At 38.0% G+C, this 26,247-nt stretch overlaps 1 protein-coding gene across 4 annotated transcripts in view; it reads left to right on the top strand.

The window, feature by feature from the left end:
• The window catches only part of CACNB2 (calcium voltage-gated channel auxiliary subunit beta 2), a 247,294-nt gene that overhangs the window by 138,579 nt on the left and 82,468 nt on the right, over positions 1-26,247 (top strand). For all 4 annotated transcript variants that reach the window (XM_083857666.1, XM_083857665.1, XM_083857667.1 and 1 more), the window contains one exon: positions 24,767-24,886. In XM_083857666.1, coding sequence (XP_083713792.1) covers positions 24,767-24,886 — 120 coding nt within the window. The remainder of the gene's footprint in view (positions 1-24,766; positions 24,887-26,247) is intronic.

Raw genomic sequence — 26,247 nt, 5'->3', positions numbered from 1 at the left:
ATGGATTCTTCCACCCACACACATTTGTGACCGAGTCCAAATCTGAGGAGCTTTGGGGAAGAATAACACTGAAAAATATGTATGAACTCTACTATAAGACGTTAAAATAAATTTCACAAGCTAAAAAGTGCTACATTCTTTGCATATAATTGGCAATTGTAAATGTTTTGATTATTGAAGTTGTTCTTTGAAGTATGAAAGGACCTTTTATGGCAGTCTGGGTTCTACAATACATTTCAATGGATTAATTTAGTTATATTGGAATTTTTTTTCCTCTTTTTTTCCTTCGTTTAATTCCAACCAGATATGTTTTTGAGATGCGACAAATGTAGAAGACATTCAGGAAAATAATATAAGTGGAGCTGTCTGAGCATTGAACTCATTTGTGTATGTGTGATTGCACAAACTTTCACAAACCAAGCTAGGGAGCTGAAAGGAACTTAGTTTTTCCAAAGCAGTAAGCCATGGGGCATTGCAGTGATTATGCTATAGAATGTTTACTTGCATATAAAAATTGTAAAGTAGGAGAGAATGTCAAACTTTTAAGCTGTTTTTTTTTGTTTTTTTTTTTTTTTTTTTTTTTTTTTTTGGGGTTTTTTTTAGTTGGTTGGTTGGTTTGGTTTGGGTTTGTTTTCTTTTTATTTTATTGGTTACATTCAGATATTTGGAAAGGGTTGCAAATCGCTCTTAACACATTTTTGCATTTTTGCATTTTGTTCTTCATTCCATTGTAGCCTGTAGAGTTCCCGGTTCATACAGCAAGCAAGTCTAAAATTTTAAAATGTCTTGAAAATAACCTAGATGACCAAAGAATGATGTTAGAACTTTGGATTCAAATCTCAGTCTCTTTCTCTGATAGTGTTTCAGCTTCTAAAAAAATCAAAGTATTTTGTGTCATAGAAAATAGTTTAATGTTTGAGACAACTTTTCCAGGCACATGAACCATCTCATTCTAGTCCCTTTTCTACAATATGTGCAAAGTGAAATAGCATCAATAGAAAAAGTAAGAAGTCCACCATGAGTTGTGTGGGGTTGGAGTTTTTTTAATTTCCTTTTTTTTTTTTTTTTTTTTTTTTTTTTTTGTTTGTTTGTTTGTTTGTTTGTTCTCTTTGATATATCTTGAGGTCCCTAAAACTGAAGAGTAATGATCTGTTAAAAAAAAAAAAATGTTGCTAAGTGCAAATGAAAATATCATATCATTTGGGTTTTTTCTTCTTAGTTCTTCTTTAGAGCAAGACAGTGCAGGGGAAAATAAGGATGTACTTTTTTGGTGTTATTTTGGCAGACTTACCAAGATGTTTGCTTTACTCAGTGATAAGCAAAATAGAATTGATGGTGTCCATAAAGCTTGAAAAACACTTTTATTGTTCAGTAAAAGCTAAATCAATGTGAAACTTCTATCTGTACAGATCTGTTGTTCATGAAGCCATATGCTCTGTACTGTGGAAAAGGCATTTGTTTTATCTTCCCACACAATTACTTGAGTCACTGAAGGACAAAGAGAGTGAAAACTGACAGTAAAGAATTTCAGGGTTTAATTTTAAATTTACTATTAATTTAAAGCAGCTTTAAATAAGTTTAAGGAATTCTAGCTATGCATATAAAATTTGGTTTTTATCCTAGGGAGGAGACTACTGATGAAAAGAAACATAGAATCATTAAAGAATCTCTTACAGGAATTCAATAAATCCATCTCTTAAAACTTAATATTTAAATAGAGTAATAGAGAAATGGAACTGGATGTGATCGCTGTTTGTATTTCATATGCACATGCATATGTCCATATGACCATGCACACACATTTGCATAAACATGAATATCTGAAGTGATATTCTAACTCAGTTGAATTTAATAGTGAAGTGCCACGGACTGGTACTACCAACTTTTTCATCCACTTTGCTTTCTTTTTGTTCCTGTGTATAAACAACTTGGAGTATTAGCTTATTCTGAGTGCATAATAACTCCAGATATCTGACAGCAGTGATAATCAACTTTGATACCATCTCCCACCATCCCCAGCTGACAAAGATAATGCTGCTTAAGAACCAGTTAGCAAAAGAAAAAAGCTGAGTTTATGACCATTTCATATTAAAAATGAAAACAAAGTGTCATGACACAGTGACAAAACCTATATTTTTGAAATTAATCGTAAAACCAGGTAGCAGTAGTCCTTTCCTATTTCCATTAGTGTTTTCATAGATGTTCTAACTTGACATGCACAGTGTCTTTCACATTACATTTTAAAACTTTAGATGCTTGTTAAAATGTTTATGAGTGATGAAATAAACATATAGAATCTTTTTTGGCATCCTTTGCCACACACCTGGCAAAGTAGATTTGTTTGACTATAGTAAGCAATTTAATTTCATAAATACAGGAAACTATAAGAAGATTAAGGCCCAGCAGTCTCATTTGTAGCTGTAACTTGTTTGTTTAGGCCTTTTCCTGTTGGTTTGCAAAATAAACCTCTGGCTAAAGGGAGTAGATAAATAAATTAAACAGAATTGGAGTAGTTCATCAAAAATGAGACAGAAAGAGAGAGGTCCTTTTCACAGATGCCTGGTAGATCATAGTCTCCATTACTGTCCTAAAACAAAAGCCTCTAGAACTTACTCCAGACTCTAAAAGACTCTAGAACAGTCTTTTAGAGTTCCACGTAAGGGATGATGGGACACCAGATGGTGCTTGCAATTTTGGGAGGCTCTCCTGTGCCACCAGGCTATGCTTCCCAGCAGTGCATTTCCCATGGCTGCAGAGCATCTGCTCTTCTTCCTTCAGGGGGGCCTTGCCAGGGCTGTGAGTGATGGGCAGCTCCAGCCACATCCCTCCTGCCTTCCTGGGGCCCTGATGGAGGTGTGCCAGGGCTGATGGCACTGACTTGTCTCCCGTGGGACACAGGACACCTTTAGTGTTTCGTCACTCTTTTGCGCCAGCAGTCTCTCCTGGCAGAGACTTTGGGCTCTGTTATATGTATTGGCATGATCAACCACTGTGATGGTAAGTGTAGGGTTAATTAGGATTTCTCCTGAGAAAAACCTAATCACTGTGAAGCTATTCTTTTAGAAGAGTAATTCAGAGGCAGCAAGTTTTCTTGATTATTGGTCATTTAAGAAAAACCATTGAATTTCATTCACTCTATTGCATGCAACTTTTAGGGGTTTTTTTAACTTTCCTAAGAAGCTCAAAACTATGATCTCCATAGATATTTTACTTGGAAAATATTCTTACAAAGAATGGGAAACCTCTTTGTAAGTCCAGCGAATTGCTTGTGATGTCCAGAGCATATGTTTCGGTTGCCTTGGAAATCCAGCATTTGTCACTTGTCTTCTCCAGGCAAAAGTTTTGAACTTGTCTATTTAAATTAAATCTTCACTTCCGTTGAATTTGCCTATGTCCTCTTGAAGGATGGAGCACTTCTTTTGGAATATTAAGTATGATGTTGATAAATGCCAGTTATACACATGGCTTCTGCCAGGCAGAATTATCTTCCAAAAAGTATGAAAATCTGTCTGCTAAATTTCTAAGGGAGGGGAATATCTTGGAGCAGTCAAATGTCATTCAGGTTTTAGAAGAGTTACTTTCTGACTGTTCTTCATGAATCAGACAGATCTCAATTCTGTGTGAACGGGTATTCTGCTGATAGGGCTAATTTTAAAGGGAAAACCCCACCTATTTTAGAATTATTCTAAGTCCTAGAAATCAGTAGGGAGAACATGGTAATATCTTGACTCTGAGTCATTGCTACTGACCTTACTTCAGAAACTGAGTGAAGGCAGAAAAGGATATTGTTTAAGATTGAAGAGAGTCACTTGTAACTTTTTAGCAACAGTTTTCATCATACTTTGGATTGACATGGGAATGTATCTGAAAATCATAAATCAGAATTGCTTCTTTGGGAACCTCTCCCTTGAATTGCGTGTTTATTATTACAAGGAGAGTTTGGTAAATTATGTATGGCAGAACACTAAAAATTTAACCATAAGTTTTTGGAATCACTTTTCTGTGTTCACCTTAGTTCAGCCTAAGGCAACAACATCTAATGCTGTGTTCAGATAGATAAGCTGTACAACATGTGAGTGTAACTTGAATTACAGACCTGAAAGGCAGTCAAATTAAATTCACTCTCTAAGGTTTACTTTAGAGCCATGAGTCCATCCTTTGAAAAATCCCTTGACATTTTGATTCTTTATCTTTAAATTTTAGGAGACACTTGGTTTGTTTCTAGTTTCAATAACACTTGGTTAATTTTCAACTGCAAATATTGTACAGTTGCACAAGATACGGAGTTATTCATGCCTGAGACTGTATGTTTGGTGAGAAGAACTCTTGTGTGGAAGAAACAAGTGCTTATACGTGAAGATAGATGGGCTCACATCCAGAGCTGGATGTAGATTTGTGAAACAGTCACCCTTAGTAAGCCTTTTTCCTGTAGGTTCTCTGCAGCAGCCGAAGTGTAGAAGCAATACAGTTTCCTTTTCCTAAATTGGAAAAACGAGGGTTATTCTGTATGGCATCATTCCCCATAACTAGCTCAGGGACCTGGCAGCTGTGTTTTAAGGACTACATATGAGTTTTGGGATTTCCCAAGGGAAGCCTGGGAGAGCTGCTGCTTTTGATGGTGTAGCAGAATGGCTCTGAAACAGTTGCAGTTTAGAATAGGGAAACACTAGAGAGGAAAATCTTAATAAACCCATGCAGAGGAAAGTAATGGTCATTTCTATGTTACTCCCAAGACACCCAGTGTACTTGCCAATTAGTGATTTGCACAACTGTAATGACCTTACTTTTTTCTCCAGAGAAAAAACAGTGTTTAGTCTAATGTCCTGTAGTTTATGTGAAGTAGATCTTTTAATAATGATGTTACTGTTTGACCTTCATATAGCTTCTATTTCCTTGCCTCCTGTCTTTAATTTGAATTTCAGCGGCTGAGGATGGAGCCTTTTGTATTTTTGAGAGTGTATTTAAGGTATTTATGGTGTATCTAACCTTTCCCTAGCTCTGTCCCCACAATCCAACTCATGAACTGTCAATAAAATGTGGGGAGCTCTGTGGAGGCCAAGGGTTGAGGCTCAAGCAGCAGGCCCTGTTATGTACCTGGTGTGTGAGCAGTGGATCCACTGGCCCTTGTGTAGAGATCAGAATACCTGTTTTTTAATGTAGGGTCCTGGGGAGGGTGGAGCTCTGAGAGATTAAAGACATGGTTTCTCCCTTCAGGAAAGAACTTTTAGAAATAGGTATTTCCAACATAAAATATGAGGCAAGTCAACGACTGCAATTTATCTGGATCCTTTTGCACTGGTTTAGTGCCGAGTGGTGTCTGAACGCAATGAAGGAAGGGAATGAGCATTTCTCTTAATGTGGAAGAGGATCATGATGAGTGAGTGCATGATGTTTGAGAAGCAGGTTTGTGCCTGAGGCCTGTGTGAGAGGGAGCCCTGTGAAAGTCAAACAGTTTCTGACATGACATAGAAACCAACCCAAGTGACCAGCTCCAGGTCTCCACACTGGAGAAGTTTACTTCTGTTTAGGAGTAGAGCGTAAAAGAAATGGAGTGTGAAAACTGGCCTAGGTTGGCAGGACCAGTTGGCAGTTCACCTCACAAACATGAAGAAAAAATAACAAAATCAAAGTACTTCAAAATCCCACCAAACTGTTTGAGGGAGCTCTCAACCTCTCAGCTATTTTTCCATTTGTGAGACAGAAGTGGGAAGGAGGGAAGGATGTCTCTCACAGGACCTGGCTTCTGAGTGTATTGATAGCACCAAGACCAAGGCCTCATGAAATCTGTAAATTCAGATCTTGGTTTCAGTTGACTTCCATCTGAAGGAAATGGCCATGATAATGACCTGCTTCCCGGCAATGCACTGATCAGCCTCTTGCTGCACAAGGCACTTTACCTCAGTGATGTGAACAGCACGGACTTGGGAAAAAACAAAATATAACCTGATAACTCCATGATTAGGAATACTTGAGTTTTTCTGTTCCATATTCATCATCTATTCTACAGGCCTTGATTTAAAAAAAAAAAGAAAAAAGAAAAAAAAAAAAAAAAAAAAGGGCTACTTTTCAGTGAGAAATTTGAATGTAGCCATAGCAAGTGTTAATGGTAGGAGCAGTAATCTAGGCAGGGCAGCACAGAGTTAACAACAAGCTAGTTAGTTGGGCTTCTCTGATTTATGTAGCTACGTAATTAATTCTTGGATTCCTCTGCACATTGTGTGTGTGTGTCCAGGCTTTTGGAAATTATTTACAACTTCCTCCCTCTTATGCCACATATATTCATAGTTCTTATTTAATTAAATGTTAGGAGACCTACGTAGCTAGAGGTGTCCTCTGGGTAAAAGATATTAATGGCCTGTGGTTTAAGTAATCAATTTATAATGCTTGGGGTGGAGCCCTACATGCAAAAGTTCAGATATTTAGAAGAAGATGGCTTGAATGTCTTTAGTTAAGGAAATGGGACATGCATATGCTGTGCATGAATATGGTACAAAATAAATCCAGATCTTTCAGGGACCCCAATGTTCTGCCTCTAACAATAGTGTTACTTTAAAGTTTGTCTTCCAATTAAGTATTTGTGGCATGCATTTTGATGTGTACGCTGTTTAGCCTGTGGATGGATGTAAGGGAGCAGAAGGGGTAGCAGAAGATGTTTTATGTGCAAAATGGAAATCGTGACTTCCCTACAGCACATATGGAGAGCTAAAGCCAAGAAGGGCTGTTCACGCTGTCTGCCATCCCTGCCTGCTCGCCTGCTGCAGCAGACTGCCTCTTTTAGACTCTATCCTGGGTAGCACAGCTACTCTCCATCAATGGTGTGTGAGGTGGTGTCTGGCAGTCTGCATAGCTTCTTGCTCTCTTGACCTTTCAAAACTCTAGCAGTTAAAACAGCTCAATTAAGCACTCCTAGCAGGCAGGCTGCATATAGTCCTGTGGCATTTTGATAGAAACCTTCCACACAGGGAAACCAAGGACCAAAAATCCCATTTCAGAATATTTGATATGGAGTTTCTTTGATAGTAATTTCAGGGCATAAGTCCTTTTTTTTTTTTTTTTTTTTTGTTCCTCTTTTTTTACAGTTGAGACTGTGTGTTTATGTCTGTAAGATGATTTGTTCTGATGAAAAAATTCAGAAGCAGCTGATCAGAGCAAATCTGTAATTTATTTTTATTTAACATTGGCTCTCAGGAAGGCCATCACAGAGGAAAAATCCATCTACCTCTTTATCGAAGTCATGGACATCTATTGTCATGAAGGCATGTCTTCTCTAAATTATAAACAAGCTCCAGCAACTGGAGTGACTAAATGAAATGCTGTTTTACTTACACTGCATGTTACTTTCCAGATAATTACTTCAGCTGATGAGCAAGAATTACAAAATCCTGAGGATAGGTAACACATCTTTAATAAGAATCATCAATTCTTTTATTTACACAGAAGAGGGTAATGATTGCCATGCTTTTTTATTATTGTTTATTATTTTATGCATCTCTGACCAGATTAATGTCTAAGATTCTGCCGGGAAAAAAAATAGCAAAACTTGAGTGTTTTCACTGCTGTAATTACAGAACCATAGGAACCAGCCATTTTAAAAGTTTTTTTTTCCTGAGAAATGAAAGATTAAAATCCCTGGGAAATTCTCCTGTGCACATTTCCTTTTACATTGTCATTTACAACACAGTGTGATTCTATATGTTTTAATTTAGCAAGGCATAGAAATTTTTTGTGCTTAAAATTTTAGTTTTCCATACTATATTTTATGGTTTATGATACAGTTTTAGAGTTGTGTTAGAGCTTACAAACCAGTCAAATGGAGTTAATCAGAATTGAGATTAATACTTTTTTTCTTTTTTTCTTTTTACTTTTTTATGGCAGTTTCTGTGTTTTATACAAATATATATACAGATGTTCTTATTAAAGATAAATTCTTTAAATCAAAGTATTTTTTATTGGTATAAGAAAAGCAATTTTCTTTCAAAAATACAAAATGAGAGTGCTTCCTACTCAGCTGAGTGCTTCAGTCTAAGGACAGGTAGACCATTACAAGAATTTTTAAGCAGAGGAAACAATAATAGTCCACTTTATGGGAGCAAGGCAAATACACTTAAATTACTAGTTGAGTATCATAAGAACATAATTGCATTTTAAAACTACTCCTTTAAGTAACAACTAAGTAAGATAGGAAAAAGATCTCTACATGTCTTTTTATAAGTGTATTTGCCTGAAAGGAAATGACAAACTTAGTTTTTCCTTCACTGGAGGTAATTGAAGTTTATTATATGTGCAGAAATGAGCTTTACTAAAATTGACTTGGTGCAAATTTTCATAGAATTGTTTCTATCTGCTTGTGGAAGCAGCTCAGCAGGCTAATTTTTGAGGCTAAATGTCAAACTTCAGAGTTTATTATCCTAAGACATAATTACTCTTAGAACTTCTTTACACTTTTTTCTGGCGCATGAGATTAAAAACTAAAACTCTTTGTAAAGTTGCAAAATTTTAATCCATGGAAATTGTCGGACCTCAACTAGACAGGGTCCTGAGCAATCTGCTGTGGCTTTGAATATGGTACTATTGAGCAGGAGGTTGGACTAGATGTTCTTTCCTCCACATGTCCTCTCACCAGTCTACTTGTTCTTTGATCCCACAAAGAGAATGCAGGCTATATAAAAATCTTCAGGGCATAAAGGAGGAATCCCCATGTTTTTTAGATCATAAGTCAAAACTCACTCTTAGGAATTTTCATCTTGTCCAGCAGTTCCCCATGATTTAGTTCCTGTTAGTGAAGGATGCCTGGCATAATTCTGAAATTTTAGGCCTTTAATCTTTAATTCACTGTGATTCTTTTGCCTTCATCTGGACTCCATATAAATACGGACATAATATTTATAAAGTGAGATATGAAAGAGGCATTAGATTGTTGCTCAAATATAGTCAATTTATCATGTGTATCATATTGTGGTTTATATGTAAGAAAGTTGTGTTGTTTCCCTTAATTCCTTCTACAAGGGAATAACTCATATTGTGTGCTGTAATTCTGTTATTCATTAGAGACATCCTGGCAAGAACATGGGTGGCCTTCAGACATGCTTAAGTGAAATCATAAGGTTCCTTGTACAGGACCTTAGTACCATATGTGAAATTTTGATTTTGCTGATGGACATTTCACTTGAACTTGACAGTGAGAAAGTGCTTTTTCTCTTTTAAATAACCACTGCATATTTCCTGACAACTTAAACTGCTTTGCTTTCTTAGAGTTTTCCTATGCATGCATGAATGGTATCCCCCTCCTCTCCTGCCAGGAACATAGATTTGTAAGGAAAAATGAATAATTCAGTTCAACCATGTGTTTTTCGTACAAAGTAATGTTCTCATAACTTTGGATTCAGAGATTCCATGGAATTTGCAGGCAAGAACATCTGGGAAATGGTCTGGATGGGACTGCCCTGGTGTGCTGAGGGAGAAAACAATTCAGCTGATACCATTTCCTATAGCTGTTTTTGACTTGTCACCACAGGAATAAAATTTGAGATATTCCTGTAATCAAATGCCTCTCAGTAAAATACATACATTTAAAAAAATCTGAACAGTGCAAATTGTGCTGTTTCACTTAGGGTAATTTTAAATAAACCTGGACATCTGTAAGTCTGGTGGGAGAAGTTAGTCCTGCCAGTTACACAACGTGTTTTCTGGATCAGCTTGACTTGTAACAATTGAAAATGTTGTCCTTGGACCTCTCTGGTAGATTTTATGATGTGAATGCAGTGCTATTCAATTTAAATAAGTTCTGTTTTAGCATGATCAAGAGAGGAAGCAAGAAGGAACTGCTGTGGAGATCATAGACTATGATGATTTTGAAAATTAACAGGAATAAAATACTGACACCTTTTCAAATCATGAAAAGATCCAGGTCTACAGTCAACTGACAAAACATAAGAGGATATAAAAGAGCACACTATTGTTACTGCACCAGCCTCAGCAACAAGTATTTCCTTTTCTTCTGCATGATGAAGGAAACAATTAGCCATGATTCTTTTTTTAAGCACTGTAAACTTAAAAACTTTGAACAGGAAGGGAGACACTAACTGTATGAATTATTGCTGATCATAAATGGAATAACTATTACAGAAGGAATAATGGAGGGCAGTGCAAATCAAGAATGACATTCTGGTTTATTTAAATGAAAATTTTCAATATTTTGTAATATATGTTTCAGCCTAATTGAAATCAGTAAAGAATAAATTAAAATAATAATAAAAAAGGAATAAATAAGATACCAACCCCCTTTTTTTCCCTCCAAAATGGAGTTTCACTGTCATAATATTGAAAGCCAGGAGGATTTCTTAAAGTGTGAAAATCCTGTCTTGAATTTAGTGGTGACTTCTGACTTTTGCCTGACCAGGGAATCTAGCATTGTGTCTGGAGAATCTTTGAAGGGTTTTGAGTACAAATAAATGTATTTGAATTGTGGTATAGCAGTGCAAATACAATCTACTGAATGGGCCATAGATATGACCTAGGAGAGGTGATGCATCTTGGGTTTTTTTAGCATTTTTAGATTTTTGCCTACCCATGCATACTTTGGGGACAGAGTTCATGTAAAGCAGGGTGAACACGGAGTGTCTGTTGAGTGCTTGTAAGCAGAAGAAAACCAGTTGTGGAATTAGCTTTCTGCCCGTGTGCTTCAATTCAGAAGCCTAAAACTGCTGCGTATTTATTGGCTGTCTTTAATGGAAAGCTTCATAGAGTGCAGAGGTGATTAAATGTTATAAAAATGTGTATTGTTAAAAATAAACAAAAGGAAGATAGCAGCTTACGAACTATCCTTGTCATGCCAGGCATATAAGCCCAAATAACACTGAGGTAATTTTTGAGGGGTTTTAGTATATTTATACAGTATTTTTCATTCTAGAAAAGATATGTTTCTGCTTTTGTGATCTCTGCTGCTACACTGAAGAGTGGCAAGAACTAGAAGAAGTTCAGAAATGCTCATTGGCCTGCCATCCATCTCTTACATGCTTGAAATGCTCTCTCATACTACCCTCATATTACCCTGATATTTCTGCTCTTGAAGCTTTTTCCTTCATTGCTACTTTGTCATGGTGCTCATCCTCTGGATAATCTGAATGATGCCCATCATCCACATACCTACTTTTGGCTGCTTCTTGTTCACTCTGTCTTTAGACTCTCATCCAAATACAAGTTGCTTACCTAATTAGCACAGCAGATTTGCCATCTCAGAGCCACCTTTGTCATATTCCTGTCCTTCAGTGGGAATCCAGCAGTGACAGCAGCAGAGGTACAGCTGGTATGTCTGGGTAGTAATTCTTCATGCAGAAACTGATTCCCTTGTAAACTGGAAGAAATACGACTTTTGATTGAGCATAACCATATGAATTTAAGGACAAAAATTATTTCATTTCCAAACAATGGATCAGAGTGGAAAAAGCAGGCTCTAGCCAGTGTAATTCCTGAAGGAAACAAATTGTCGGGGATGACATAGGCTTGTTTGTATTTCTTTGATGAGAGTTAGCACAACATACTCTGAGACCCTAAGAGTTGCAGAACTGGAGTTTCTATTCTTGTGTCTTTCATCCTGGCAGGTGCTGGAGGCTCATTTGTAACCAAAAACTTGTTGGAAGAAATCTCTTTGTCTGAAGGATTTTACAAAGTCGATTGATCCTGGCAGCATATTAATAATGTTGCTTTACAACAAAGTTAGATACTGCTTGTCTTAAAATTTTTGAACAAGTTGACCGTTTGATAGCAAATCTAAAAATGAAAGTTTGCCCAAGATGTATGTTATCCCTTTTGTGAGAAGAATTCTAATATATTTCTAGTCTCAGATTCTTTCCAAATCCCAAATTCCTGATTACGGTATGAAAAGTAGTACAGGTGCTCTATCCAAGGAGATAATCACAGCATTCATTAGAACATAGCTGCCCTACTGTGACCAGTTTTGGTGCCCCAACAGAAAGGTGTGGATAAATCAGAGAGGATTCAGTGAAGACCTGCCATGATGGTTGTGGCTGGATCATTTGACTTGCAGATACACCTGAGGAAATGGGGCTTGCACAGCCTGGAGTGGAGATCCCTCAGCATCTACAAGGAGATTATCAGCAGCAAGGAGCTAAGCTCCACAGAGGTGTTTGTGGCAGGGAAATCAAACCTGTATTTTCTGCCAGTGTTCAGTATTGCAACAATAGATGAAAGAACAACCAGTGGCCCAAAATTTGGTGTATCCTCTAGAAGAGGAAATTGTTCAGTGAGGGGTATGATGTAATGTGGTCTCTTGACCCAGGCAAAGTTCTGAATCAGAAAGAATGTTCCTTATGTTTCTCTTATATCTGAAAACCAGAAAATTCTTGGCCTTCTAGGTTGCAATAATTTTAGAAACTTTAATTCAGTTGCTATCCTGGAAAGTATCTGTTGTACCTTTCTAACCTTTGAATGTCCCAGAACACAAAAAAACATTCCAAATTGAATTATGAAAGTTCACCACACTGTGTTGCTGCTTTTATGATTTGCTTGGATTTTTCTTTTGCAATTCATTTATATTTTATTTCCTTTCAGGTTAGCATCTAATCGTTAGCACATCTTCAGCAGCAAGTACATTTCTGTTTCCATGTTGCCTAAAACATATCCTGCCCTTCTAACCCTCCCATCTTCATTTAGGCAATCTTATTTCTAGTGTTAACATAAATCCACAGTACAAGATCTGTTTTATCTGTGAGAAAATACATTAAGGTTTATTCAATTTTCTGTATTATACAATAATTACTTTACTATTTTTTGTTGTAAACAAGTATTGTATATTCTCTTCACATTCTTGCATTGCATTGCAGATGAAAAACAGGGACAATAATATACAGAGGCTTCAGTCTTATTTCTTAGCAAAGAATAGTGAGAATAGTGCTCTAAAAATGAGCAGGCTCAGAATCACAAACTGTCTCACTTTGCTTCTTTCAGAGGACAGTTGGTGGAGCTGTGCAAGCAGTGACAGCCGTGTAGATTGGGATGGGAGAAGCAGGCGTGTAGTGCTTCCTTTAGTGTGATACCCTCATCCACTCTGTGTGGATGCACTAGGTCAGGTGGCTTTTAGAGACAAATCTAAATGAGCCAATGGATGTGAACAGTTGGCATTGTGTAATCTATACATTAACTGATGTATTTTTGGTTTAGAACAAAAACTGTGAAAACACACTGTGTAGAAATTGAATTTTTCAAGATTATTTTGATAGGTGATAGACAAGAGGGACAAAAGGCCTTTCCAGAGACATTTTCATTCATGTAAAGTATTCTAGACTGTTGTATTCTTGAAATCAGATGAGAGTAATTGTAATGTGTAAATAGTGAAAAAGAAGCCTCATCCTCATGGTAAAATCCCAAGTAGTTTGCTTTGTTTTATGCTAGACCCGTTGGATAGGTAATGGGTATAAAGAAACAGTCCTGGTATTTTTCAAGGAGTCTATGAGGATGAAGACTGAAACAAAGGTCTAACCACAACATGTTTCAGGTCCTGACTCAGGTGGCCATTCATGAGGCTTTGACACTCTTGAAACTGGGCTTAGATTCAGCCCATTGATGAGGATGTGTGTATTTTTTGTCACGTTTATATGCTGAAATAAACGATGCCAGGCAATGCAAAACTCCTCACTTGGTGTTTCTGGCAGTATCAAAGAGAGGAAAGCTGCAGATGCTTAAGGGGTCATTGTGTCTGCAAGAGATACCTGGGCTGAATCACCAATGAACCTTTGTTTTAAGGGCTTGAGGCTTCAATGAGCCTGGGTGAGGGAAATTTAATTAATTCCTTAGTCTTCATACCCTAGTTTAACAAAGGTTTTGGTAAGAAAACCTCTCCTAATCTAAGTGCTAAGCAAATGGCAGTGTTCCGTGTCATGAAAGTCATTGAATGTTGTTAACAAGAGAACAAGACTACAAAATCAGAATTTCAGTAGCAGATGATCTGGAAAATAGACTTATCAGTAGACAACTAGTGTATGATTAGTTTCTTCAGGGAGTATGATTGTCAGACTAATTCATTAAGAGATGGCAAAAAACATAGTTATTTAAACAGAAAAAAACTGTATTTATGGTATAAAAATTAAGGGTAGCAAGCAAAAATATGTATAAAAACAGTTGTTACCTTTGAAAGCTGACAAATTTTGAGTGCTGGAACTTGAAGTTGTCATTGGCACAGTTAAGAGCCCCTGGGTAAGGTTTAAGGGACAAACAAACAAAGCAGATATCATTGTGGGACTCTTCCATAGGGCACTCAGCTGGGATGGTGACACTGATGAATTATTCTTTAAGGAATTAAGAGAGAGTTCTAAATCAACCATCCTTGTCCTTGTGGGGGACTTCAACTTGCCAAGTGTTAATTGGGATCACTACAAAGCTAGCAAAAACAGGTTCAGAAGATTCCTAAAACATCTGGATGATAACTTCATGGTACAGGTATTAAGAGAGCTGCTGGGAAAGATGCCCTCCTTGATTTGATTCTTGTTAAGGAGAGGATCTCATGAAGTGGTAGTTGGTGGCCTTTTTGGTGACAGAGACCATGAAGTAATTGACTTTAAAATCTCTGGTGACAGGAGGAAAACTGCCAGCAAAGCTTCAATCCTAGATATGCTGGATATGAGGAGATCAGACTTCAGGCTGCTCAGGGAACTGGTGAATAAAGTTCCCTGAGAAAACGTTGCTGAAGAGGAGTTGTTAGGGTCCATCAGTGCTGGTTGCTCTTTTGGCACCACCTCCTAAGGGCACAGGAGCAGGCAGTTTCAAAATGCCAGCGGTCCAGCAGGCAAGGCAGATGGCTGGCTTGGCTGAGTAGGATCTTCTTCTGGAGCTAAGGCAGAAAAAGCGAGTGGAAGAAAGGTCGGGTGGCATGGAATGACTACAGAGATGGTGCTCACCACTTGTAGGGAGAAAACTCATGCAGCTGAAGCTCAATTAGAGTTGAAGCTACCCACTATTGTGGTAGCTTTAAAGATGCAATCCAGTAATAACTTTGACCCGTTACTTGATGAATATGGCTGCCTCACAAACAGGGACAGGAAAAGCAGAGATGTTTAATGCTTTCTTTGCTTCAGCATTGACTTTGGGGGTCACAGAGCCCTGAGCATGGATGGACCATGACTCTGAGAATGATAAACTCCCAGTCAGCTCCAAATTTGTCCAGGATTTGCTGCCTCTTAGTCTGTGGGGCTTGATGAAATTCATCCAAGAACTCAATGAGCTGGCTGATGACAAGAACTTTCTCAATGATTTTTGAACAGTCTTGGTGATCTGGAGAGGTCTCAGTTGACTGGAAGCTGGAAAACATCCCAGTTTTCAAGAAGGGCAAGAGGGATGACCCTGAAAATCACAGGCCTGTCAGTCTCACTTCAGTGACTGGTAAAATTATGGTGAATATTGTTCTGGGAGTTACTGAAAACTGCCTGAAAGGCAACGCATTGTTGATCATAGCCAGACCACTTCTTGAGGGGAAGGTCCTGCTTGGCAGACTTATTTTCCTGTTATGACAATATAATCCACTCAGTTGATCAAGGGGAGCCAGCTGATGGAATCTTTTTGGGTGTCAGTAAAGCTTTCAATGCCGTCTCTCCCAGTGTCCTGCTGCACAAGATGTCCAGCTGTGAACTGGATAAACACATCATGGGATGGGTGAGCAACTGGCTCACGGGTCAGGCACAAAGAGTTACAGTGACTGAGGTGACTCAGACTGGTGACCTGTCACTAGTGAGGTTCCACAGGGCTCCATATCCTCAGCCCTGTGCTCTTCAACCTCTTCATAAATGACTTGGACCCAGGACATCCTGATCTACTGAATAAGTTTGGTGATGACACTAAATTGGGATGAGCTGTTGGCTCCCTTGCAGGCAGAGATAACCTGCAGAGTGGTGTTGATAAATTAAAGGACGAGAAATTACCAACCATGTGAAGTTCAACAAGGGAAAGTGCTGGATTCCATACCTGGGATTGGACAGACCTAGATCTAGAGACAGGCTGGGGAATGAGATGCTGGAAAGCAGTGCCATGGAAAGGGTCCTCGGGGTCCTGGTCCATGGCAAGCTGAACATGAGCCACCAGTGCCCTGGCAGCCAGAAGGGCCAACCCTGTCCTGGGGGACATCAGGCACAGCCAGGTAAGGGAGGGGATTGTTGTGCTCTGCTCTGCTCTGGGGCAGCCTCACCTCCAGTGCTAGGGGCAGTATTGAATGCCAAAATATAAAAAAGACATTAAGCTGTTAGAGCGCTTCCAAAGGAGGGCAACAAAGATGGTGAAGGGTCTGAAAGGGAAGCAGTATGAGGAGCAGCTGAAGTCACTTGGTCTGTTCAGCCCAGAGGACATTGAGGGGAGACCTCACTGCAATTAAAATTACAATTTCCTCGTAAGAGGAAGCAGAGGGGCAGACACTGATCTTTTCTCTGTCGTGTCTAGTGACAGGACCCAAGGGAATAACCTGAAGCTGAGTCAAGGAAATTCAGGCTGGATAGCAGGAAAAGCTCCTTCACCTGGAGGATGGTTGGGCACCGGAACAGCTCCCCAGGGAAGTGGTCACAGCACCAAGCCTGAGAGAGTTCAAGAGTTTGGAAAATGCTCACAAACAAATGGTGTGATTCTTGGGAATGGTCCCTTGCAGGACCAAGAGTTGGACTTGCTGATCCTTGTGGGTCCCTTTCAACCCAGGATGTTTCATGATTCTGTGAAATAGTAAAATACATAAGAGTTCATTGTATGTGCTAAACATCACCATTTTTAATAAGGTAAAAAAACAAACAAGAAATCAAGCCCCCAAACCTTCAAATTTTTATCTGGAGTAGATTAAAAATGCTAGATTTGAAAACCAGGTAGGGCATGTATGTATGGAGATAAAAAATAAAATTCAAGGAAAATAGGTGTTTTTTTGTTTTTTTTTTTTCCTTCAGAATTCTCCACTGGTAACAGAATTTCATGTTGAATTTTCAAGGAAGCTATTTTTAAGTGTGCAGAAAATCTTAATGACTTGAACCAAAATCCCAGATAAAAATATACTGACGATCTGGAACACAGAATCTAAATTGGCACTTTTAACTGAGCTGAGACAAATTGGGATGATGGTTGCCATGCTTTCCTGCAAATTCTTTCCGTTTCCAGCTTTCTGTTTTCTTGTTGACATCCCAGATGTGTTTTCCATTTTTCCTCTTTTTTATTGTCCACTTTTAATTTCATAGCTGACCCAATCTTTGCCTTTTTGTCTGTGTTCTTATATTAACACACAGCATTTTGTATTCTAATTTTTTTTGAGTTGTCTTTCTGCAATTTAAAATCCTTCCTTCGTGATATTTGCTGCTAAATAATATAAGTCAAAAGTTATATTTCCATTTTTCCTTAAAACCTTTAATTTTTAAGCCCTTTCTGCCCCAGTAAACAGCACCACAGGTCAGCTTATTGTTACTAAGAAGTCTGATTTAGCTTTACTTAAGGTCTTAAACATATAATCGAGTTACCAGAGTTTTCAAAGTTACCATGAGTCAATCAATCTAATATCCATGAGTGTGCTGACAGTCTGGGACAAAAGTGAGATGATTTAGGTTCATGCTGCTTGCAATCATTTCCTTGGTATGTTTTTCTTCCATTGACACCTGTCTCCAAGTCATTCCACTGGCAACATCTTAGTTCTGTCATCACTCTGACTTTTCTCCATAGCTCAAAATCATTACTAGTTTAGTGCCATTCTCTAGAGCCAATTAATTGTCTCAAAATATCAAATTCGATTTCTTTTCCTTTAATTTGGGGATTTTTTGTTTCATTTTTTAAAGTTTCCAATGATGTGATTATATTATTGATATAGTTTTTTTTTAATGAATTTGAAAACCGCCTTTTATTTCTATCATTGCCCTCTTCCTGAAAAGCCCTTTCTCTTTTTCCATAAATGAGAGTCTCTCTGTCAGAATACACAGAGCTACCAGATTATCCTCCTTCAGAGGCTTTCACAGAACTAATCTCTACCATAATGCATATACGAAACTTACTTAAAGAACAACCCACTGTCGTTATGCAAGGGATGAGTCATAATGCTGGTATCGAATATTTAAAACGGCTTTATTTTCTATTGCATTGCTACCTTGATCCCTTTTTTACACCTTTGTTGTTTTTTTCTGCTCATTTTCTCTCAGCCTTTAGATTGCAAGCTCGTTCAGGCCATGTTTGTCATTCACTTTGTGACTGTGCAGTGCCAAGCACAATATGGTCTCAAGGGGTTTTCCATCTTAGATGGTTTTTGAAAAAAAAACAGGTAAACTAACACACCAGAGCATCCCACAGATTTGGGAAAAGTTTAGCTCTGACTATGAGGGCTCTATTTGTTTGCTAACTAGGTTGAGCTCTGCAGCTTCCTTTTTGCATATTTTCAGGATTTTCTGAGGAGTCTCCCTGAAAAGACCATCATTCCTCTAAAAATACCTACCCTTTTTCTTAGTGAAAAATAGAAAAAGTTGCTTTTTCTTAGTGAAACAACATAGAAGCAAACATATAGGCTAATATCATGAAACGTGAGTGCAGATGTGTGGGTTTGCTTAGTGTGGGGGGTTATTTTGGTTTTGTTGTTTCGATTTTTCCTGATGAAGTACCTGGTACAGCTGTTTACCTGGGTCCTGAATGCCAAAATCTAGTTTTCTGCACACCTAAGAGCTGTTTTAAAAAACTCTTCTTTCAGGCAGCTGTTGATTGGATTAACACCTTCCAAGCCAGTAAATGGTGAGCTGGATGCTGCCATCAAGCTTGCCAAAGTCATGTTAAGGGTAAAGAGAAGAGTGATTTCCTATATAATCTTCTTTTTAATCACATTGCCACCCTGAAGCTCCCAGCTGTTCTGAAAATTCAGTCCTTCGATTTGAACATCCCTCATGGCTGTAGATGCCATAGCAATGCCACATTAGCAAAGAACAACAAAAACATTCTTATCAACGTTTGGTTTAGTTTTCATATGCAAAACATAGCAGAGTATTTCAATGCCTACTGTAGGAGCTGGTCACCCTCCTTGGACATTAATTGTCTATTTACATGTAAATTTTGTGGCGCTGCAGGACATCGGGACTAGACTTTGCCAGGTTGGAAAGCATCCCTGACCCAGACACAAGGAATTAACAATTCCTGTTTGATAGTGCCTTAATGAAAACATGGACTCTCCTTTTTCCTTTGCTAAAATGTATTTTTACAGTTTGTTATACACTTCAAATATACCTTGCAAAAAATTAATTGAATTAAATTTGGTCTTTCTATAAATTCTACCCTCAAATAATTAATAATCATATAATTTATATAGCATTCTCAGAGCAGCTTTTTGTGTTTTCTTCAACATAATTCAAAATAATCATATTGTTTAGACATCTGGAAAAAACTTCATGGATAAGAAATTTTCACGTTCACCGTCTGTGGTCCCTCTGCCAAACTGAGGTCCCCTCCACTCTTGGTGCTACTCATTTGTGGGAAAGTTTCTGACTTCTGACTCTAGCTTATATTTTTCAGGTTGATCAGTTTAGGATGAAACAACAATCTATATTCCTTGGCAAGTTATGATGTGCCAATGTCAGCAGTTTCACTTCACACTAAACTTTGCCATTTCACATTTTGCCTTTGTTCTGAATCAATTTTAAAAGATTTTAAGAGAAATTAACATTTTATGGAAATAACTCTTTTTCTTTACTGTAGTTCATAGCAAACAAGAAGGAGTTGTGCATCACAAGGACATAATATACTATCTCAAATCATGTCCTAGTGGGATGTGTGATGCCATTCTTACTACTGCCGTAGGATAAGAACATAAGCAATATCTCTTTATAAATTCTCAACATTGAAGTGATTTTTTTCCTTTTATTGGCACAGTGAGACCTAAACTTTCCATATTTAAAGTATAAATTAAATGAAGACATAAAGACATTTCTCCTTTTGGATTTGAAAGTCTCAGTAGCATCAAATAAATGAAAAGATGAAAAATACATCTCAGCGAAGTCCCCACTGCTGTAAATTAAGGGGGTTTATATACATGTGCAGTCATATGTATTTCCTGTTCAGGGGTTAGGGTTAGTCATATGTAAAATCTCAATGCATGTTTACTTACTGCTTCATGCCTTCATCTAATAAATAATAATGTGAAAAATTGTTACTTGAAGGAACTTGGTTTATCTTTCTAAGTACATAATTACTTGAGAATTTTCAGTAATCTGGAAGATGATCTGTTCTAATGATACCTAATTCCTAACTGGATTACCCTGTTGAAGTTAGTCATGGTACTCAGATTGTTTTTATTCTTTATGGGATGAGCACTATATAAAGGCCACGACTGAACTGGTGAGAGTAGTGGTGGCTGCATTAACCCAGTGAGAATTTATGGGTCAGAATCTGTACCTAAGGTCCAACTGTACTGATGGAAGTTAAGCATGGGCACAGGAAACTAAAGAGAAAAAGAAGAGATTTAGAGGCACTACTGAATTTATCTAAATAGTTTCTATCTGCAAGTAGATAGAAATAATTTTTAAAAGCCCCTTTTACTTGAGAGACCCAGTCTCCTAAAGGTGATGCACTTCTGCAATACTAAAACATCAGACATTTATGGTCTTGAAGTAAAAGGAGCTCAAATATGATCACATATGGCCACTCCAGTGTGAAAAGTATGAGTTTGCACAATAGGAATAGCTCATGGAAGCTACTCTAATATAAAGAGTGGTAAGATAAGTGGGAAATATTTTTCAAGCATGTTATTAAAACAGGAATTTATTTTTCAAACAAACTGGGCCTGTAAACCTGCAAAGTAAGGAATAACATAAAAAGAAGAATAAATAGATAAATTATTAACATGAATTATCTTACTTTATTATTAGACAGTTTCCCATGAAAAATGAGGAATTGGGGCTGCAGTAACATATATTACATACAGATATTACTGCAGCTCTTCCATATTGCAATGGAAGAAGATGGAGACATGAAGAATTTCACAAAGATTGAATATCAGAAGCTCTTGGGAAAAGATTTTTACTGTTCTCCAGAGTAACCCAAAAAAACTTCAGTAACCCAGAGAGGAAATGTAGTTTCCTTGGTTGTCATGAACGGACAATGCACATGGACTTGTCAGGATTTTTTTTTTTAAATAGTCAAGACATTTCTATTATAGTTTTGTCATAGTTTTTGTATAGTTGTTTGTTGTTTTTTTTTTTTTTTTAATCTTAACGTGATTGAATGCATTCTTAGCTCATATAAAAATACTCAGATATTTACACAATTAATTAAATGCAATTGTATGCTCCTCCTTTTCCTGTATTGTTCAGCTGTGAGTTTTTTCCATATTCAAAAAGCAAAGAAGCTTCCCCTTTCCACAGAAAATTTACATGATCGTGTCTGTACCATGGGGAAAATAAATACAATACTGAGTTTGAATCATGCAATTTGTCAATGTAATTAAAATAAATGGAATCACTCCGATTTTTTGGTTGTGTCTTGGGACTGTGGCCAACACAAGACATGACTAGCACTGTAAATGCTGTCATGGTGGTCAGCACTGTGGCTGAGAAGATGAAATTCAAATTTTAGCAATTTTAGCCTCATCCAAAAGATATTTTGCCCCCTTAGAGGAGATAAGAATTATGTTACTATGCTTCATGATTTTTTAATAGGGAGAGTACCAGTTAGGTAGCATCCCTTGTGGACAGCAGAATGAAGGGCAATAAAAGTGATGCTATGAAGCTTGGTCAGTGTCAAATATTGAGTGTTCACCATAGAAGTGCTGTAGGGGGCAAACACCCACACTTTCTATGGGCTCCTGTCAGGCTTAATGGCTGCTTTGTTTGTATTCCTCTTAAAGGTAGTGTTGGTTCGGGGTTGGTTTACGGCACCATTCCTCATATCAGCAGAGTGGCACCAAGGAGCTGCAGTGCTGGGGAGAGGGACTTGGATGTGCCCTTTCCAAGGAGAATTGAATGTTGAGGGACCACAGAGTGTCCTGGGGCTGGGACTCTGGGGGAGCTCATCACAATCCCAGCTTTCATTAGTGCTGTGATAACGTCAGTGGTTTTGGCCACAGGTCACTGGTATGTCAACCATAACTGGAATTAAACACTACACTGACCTTCTGTCTGCTTGTTGGTGCTCATCTTTTCCCACTATTTCCATTGGCAGCTGTGTCAGAAGTTGTGGCAAAGGGAAATTTTAAAGAGCAGCAAAATTTGACAGGCTTTGAGGGGGTTACAGGGCCTCTGTATATTTTCTTAACAGACAAGATATTTTTAAAAATGCAATAAACTTTGAGTGTATTTTATTTTGATTTCTGCTGCTATTTCTCTAGCTCAGGAGACATTTTTTTTTTTTTTAAACAATCACCGTAACTTAGCAGATGTATCTGAACTCCTGAAAAGCAAAACATTCCTTGGAGAATAATTTTCTTTATGTCAGTTCAAAGACAGCTTATTCAATTCTATTCTGTGACTATTACAGGCTTCAGGAGATAAAAAAATAAAGCATTTGTAAAGTTAAAAAGTAGCTTTATTTAGAACAGTGAGTTTAGTGACAACTGTTGTTGCTCTAATAATGGTGAAAGGTAGGGTGCTGCATCACTTGTGATGAGCAATTTCATTGTTATACAGACAGAAATCATGGCAGGGATTTGATCCTTCCTGGGATATGCTGACATACTGCAGCATGTGCATGACCACTGTTCTCAGCTGTAGTCTCTATTTGCTGTTTTTCTTGTAAATCTGAATTGATATCAAAGGCAGGCACTGCAGTCACCTACAGTGATCTTTTTCACCCAGACTGTTGCACATCCATCAGTAAATAGGAAAACCTGCCTTAGCATGTCACTCTTGTATTAATTACAAGGTAGAGGGTGATTCTCTAAAAGCAGAATAGTGAAATTTAAGGTATTGTTTGGCTTTTGTCACGTTAGGATCTAATATTTATGTGTTACGTGGTATGTTGCAGTTATTCTTTGCTCCTTTCCTCTGCTAATGTCAGAACAAATATACGCAGTAACCACGGGGTTAAATTCCCACTCAACAGGCATATTTTTGGTGTCTGTAAGGGAGCTGTGAGTGGAGCGCATTTCTTTTCAGTGGAGGGCAGCACTCCGTGACAGAAGCAAGCATCCAAGGGAAACGTGGCTGGCAGCAGACACCCATGACGGGAACGAGACACTCTACCAGCTCTTCCAGTTTCACAGGGACCTCGCGTTTTTCCAGCTGTTTACCCTTGAGATGTAAAATGGCAATTTGGCATAGGATAACAGCCCGGTGTGATGTGAGCATCTGCGTAAAAGGCTGCACATATGGAGCATGCCCAGTGGTATGAACAGCCTGTTACCCCACCCCCAGCCAATCTAGGGAGAGATGAAATGAACTTTGCACTTGCAAATGTCACTGAATACATTTTGCACAGGATTTTAAAAGGTTCTTTTACAAGCACTATTTTTAACAGCCAAATCCACCCCCCAAAACAGAGAGGAAAAAGCCCTAGGTATTTTTCTGTGATCGATCTCAGTTTATGATCAGCTGAAGCATCTCTCACAATATTTCCGAAGCTGGTTTTATTTTCTGTTTTTATCATTGAAGTTGAGATTTTTTGGAGGTGGTGTGGATTTTTGGAAGTTTTTTTTGAATTTTTTTTTTTCCTTTTTCCTACTGGCATGAGAAAATTTGAGAATTTAATTGCAGTAGAATACTTGGAAACAGTGAGGCTGGAAGCTTGAAAGGCAGAGGAAAGAGAAGGAAGGCTCTCAGAGCAGAGCATGGATAGGAAAGGAGCTGTGATTCTGCAGTGCTCAGTGTGCACATGTTTTATGAGATCAGTGCCGGGCGCTGCAGCTGCGGACACTAACTGAGCTGTCTGGCTAATGAAGGCCACCTGGATCAGGCTTCTGAAAAGAGCCAAAGGAGGACGTCTGAAGAATTCTGATATCTGTGTAAGCCCTGCATTTTCCTTATCACCTTATATTGTATGGATTGCTAAGAGGAAGAGGAAAAAAGGCATTGAGGAGAGGACAGTTGTTTTCATTCTGATTGAATTACCAGAATTCTATTTTGTATGCAGGGAGATGCAGAGAAAAAGCAGAGCTGTCATTATTTATAGAGCTTTTCTGGCATTGTGGCTGCTTCCATTGTGGTGATACAGGGACATGTGTTGAGTCCAGACGGATTTTATTAGTTGGAAGTTGATTTGTGGTCATTTGCATGTTTTGCTGAGGGGCAGAGATGGATATGAGCCATTTGCTGTTCTGATGGGGAAAGTGTGTCAGGTAAAGAGGCTGCTCTAAAATAAAAATGCATAGCAGAGGTTAAATCTCTTAGCACTGATATTGTGTACTGGTAATTATTGATACTAAATTTGCATTTTGATTATAGAAAGTCTGTTTGCCTGCTATTTCTGTCACTGTTTAGAGTTCTAATTTTTGTGGAGCCATCCTCGAAGCTGCTGTGTGTCCTTCAGCCCTGCACTGCACCAGTGCTGTAAGTCTCCAGAGAAACTGGCTTTGCTTGCTGAAAAGCACACAAATAAGAGTGCAGAGACAGGGCAGGAAGTAAAACACTGGAGAAGACACCTGCACTTTTTGAAAGTTTCCAGAAGAAAACATTAACCTAGACATAATTTCTACTAAGTAAATTTCCTGTTTGTACAGTTAGTCACTTTTCAGGGATACAGAAGTAAGAGAAAAGGCAAGGTATATAACCACTTCTACTGTTTTATAAAAAAAATAAAAATCACAGGAACTTGTGACATTATTTTTCCTTTTCTTTGGCAGGGTTCGGCGGACTCCTACACCAGCCGTCCATCTGATTCAGATGTATCTCTGGAAGAAGATAGGGAAGCAGTGCGGAGAGAGGCAGAGCGACAGGCCCAGGCACAGCTGGAAAAAGCAAAGGTAAGGTGTTGTTTCATGTTACAAACTCATAAAATGCTCAGCTTTAAAGCAGGGGTTGAAATTGGATGATTCTTAAAATCCATTCTAACCCAAACCATTCCGTGATTCTTTGTAATCTCATCCATTAGTGATAAAATGTTTTTAATGTGTTAACATATAGATTAGATCTCTTATAAACATTCCAGACAGCAGCTGAAAATATATGCTCTATGAAAAACCACTTAGCTTTAGTTTTCTGTAACAGGCACTTGATTGACTTCTGTATTTCAGAACATTCTTATTTAAATGTGTGCATTTCTTCTTTAATTAAATATAGCATTGGTTGCAGTGTATAGGGTCAGTGCTATGAATTCTTACTGAAGATGTTTCTAAAAGTTTGCTCATGGATTGCCAGGGCACATAATGCTTTTACAGTGTCAAAAATCAGCCCTCAAACATCCTGTTCATCTCCCTTGAATGAGGGATCAGTCCCTACAAGTCATATGTAAACAGGGAGAATCTGTTACAAGGGTGTTTTCTTCCTAAAGACTTCACTGACTTTCTTTACAGTTTGTGTGTTAAGTGACCCCATGAGTCATTTGCTGTAGGTCTTCAGTTTTCTCCTCTCTCCATACTCCCGGCAGATAGTGACAATGTAGTAAGAAAACACTAAATGAGCTTTAGGTTTTTGTTGTGTGTTTATGTATTTTCCATGAAATGTGTTTAGGACTGTGAAGGTTTTAGCAGTGAAAGTGATGGGCTTGTTTCTCTTTCATCTGTGCTACATCTTTTAATAATACTGTACCTGTTAAAACTGGGCTCATTTATTATCATTCATTTATCACTTCATTCCAGTTTTTCTTTTTTTTTTCTTTTGTATGCTACCTGCCAGGTTTAGATGTATTACTGTTTCCCAAAATCTGTTTTTTTTCCTAATATATTTAAATACACGATTGAGATCCCCCCTTAGATCTACCTGATCTACATTTTTTCCCTCACTTTCTCTCCGAGTCCCCTCCTCCATTTTGCTTTTTTTTTTTTTTTTTTTTTTTTTTTTTTTTTTTTTTTCTTTTTTTTTTTTTAAATTGTTTCTCTCCTTTCCATCTCCTATTCCATTTAATTCTCCACTGTCAGCTTTACTGGTGCCCATTTACGCCACCTGTTTTGCAAGGGCTCTTCAGAAATCTGTGAGTCCAGATCCCTGAGCTCTGTAGCTGATTGTGTTGGAGGACCAGCTCCCTAAATAATAGAGCTATAATGCACAAGCAGACATCTTCATCAGGCCAGGAAACCTGAATAGTGAAGCCAAAAATGTTGTTTTTTTTTTTTTTTTAAATGTAATTGTTAACTGATATTTAATAAAAGCTCCTACAGCAGCTTTT

This window comes from Zosterops lateralis, assembly GCF_965231275.1.
Source record: "Zosterops lateralis genome assembly, chromosome: 1".
NCBI classification, from domain to species: Eukaryota; Metazoa; Chordata; class Aves; order Passeriformes; family Zosteropidae; genus Zosterops; species Zosterops lateralis.
Note: the sequence above shows the minus strand (reverse complement) of the source record. Positions and strands in the feature narration are given on the sequence as shown.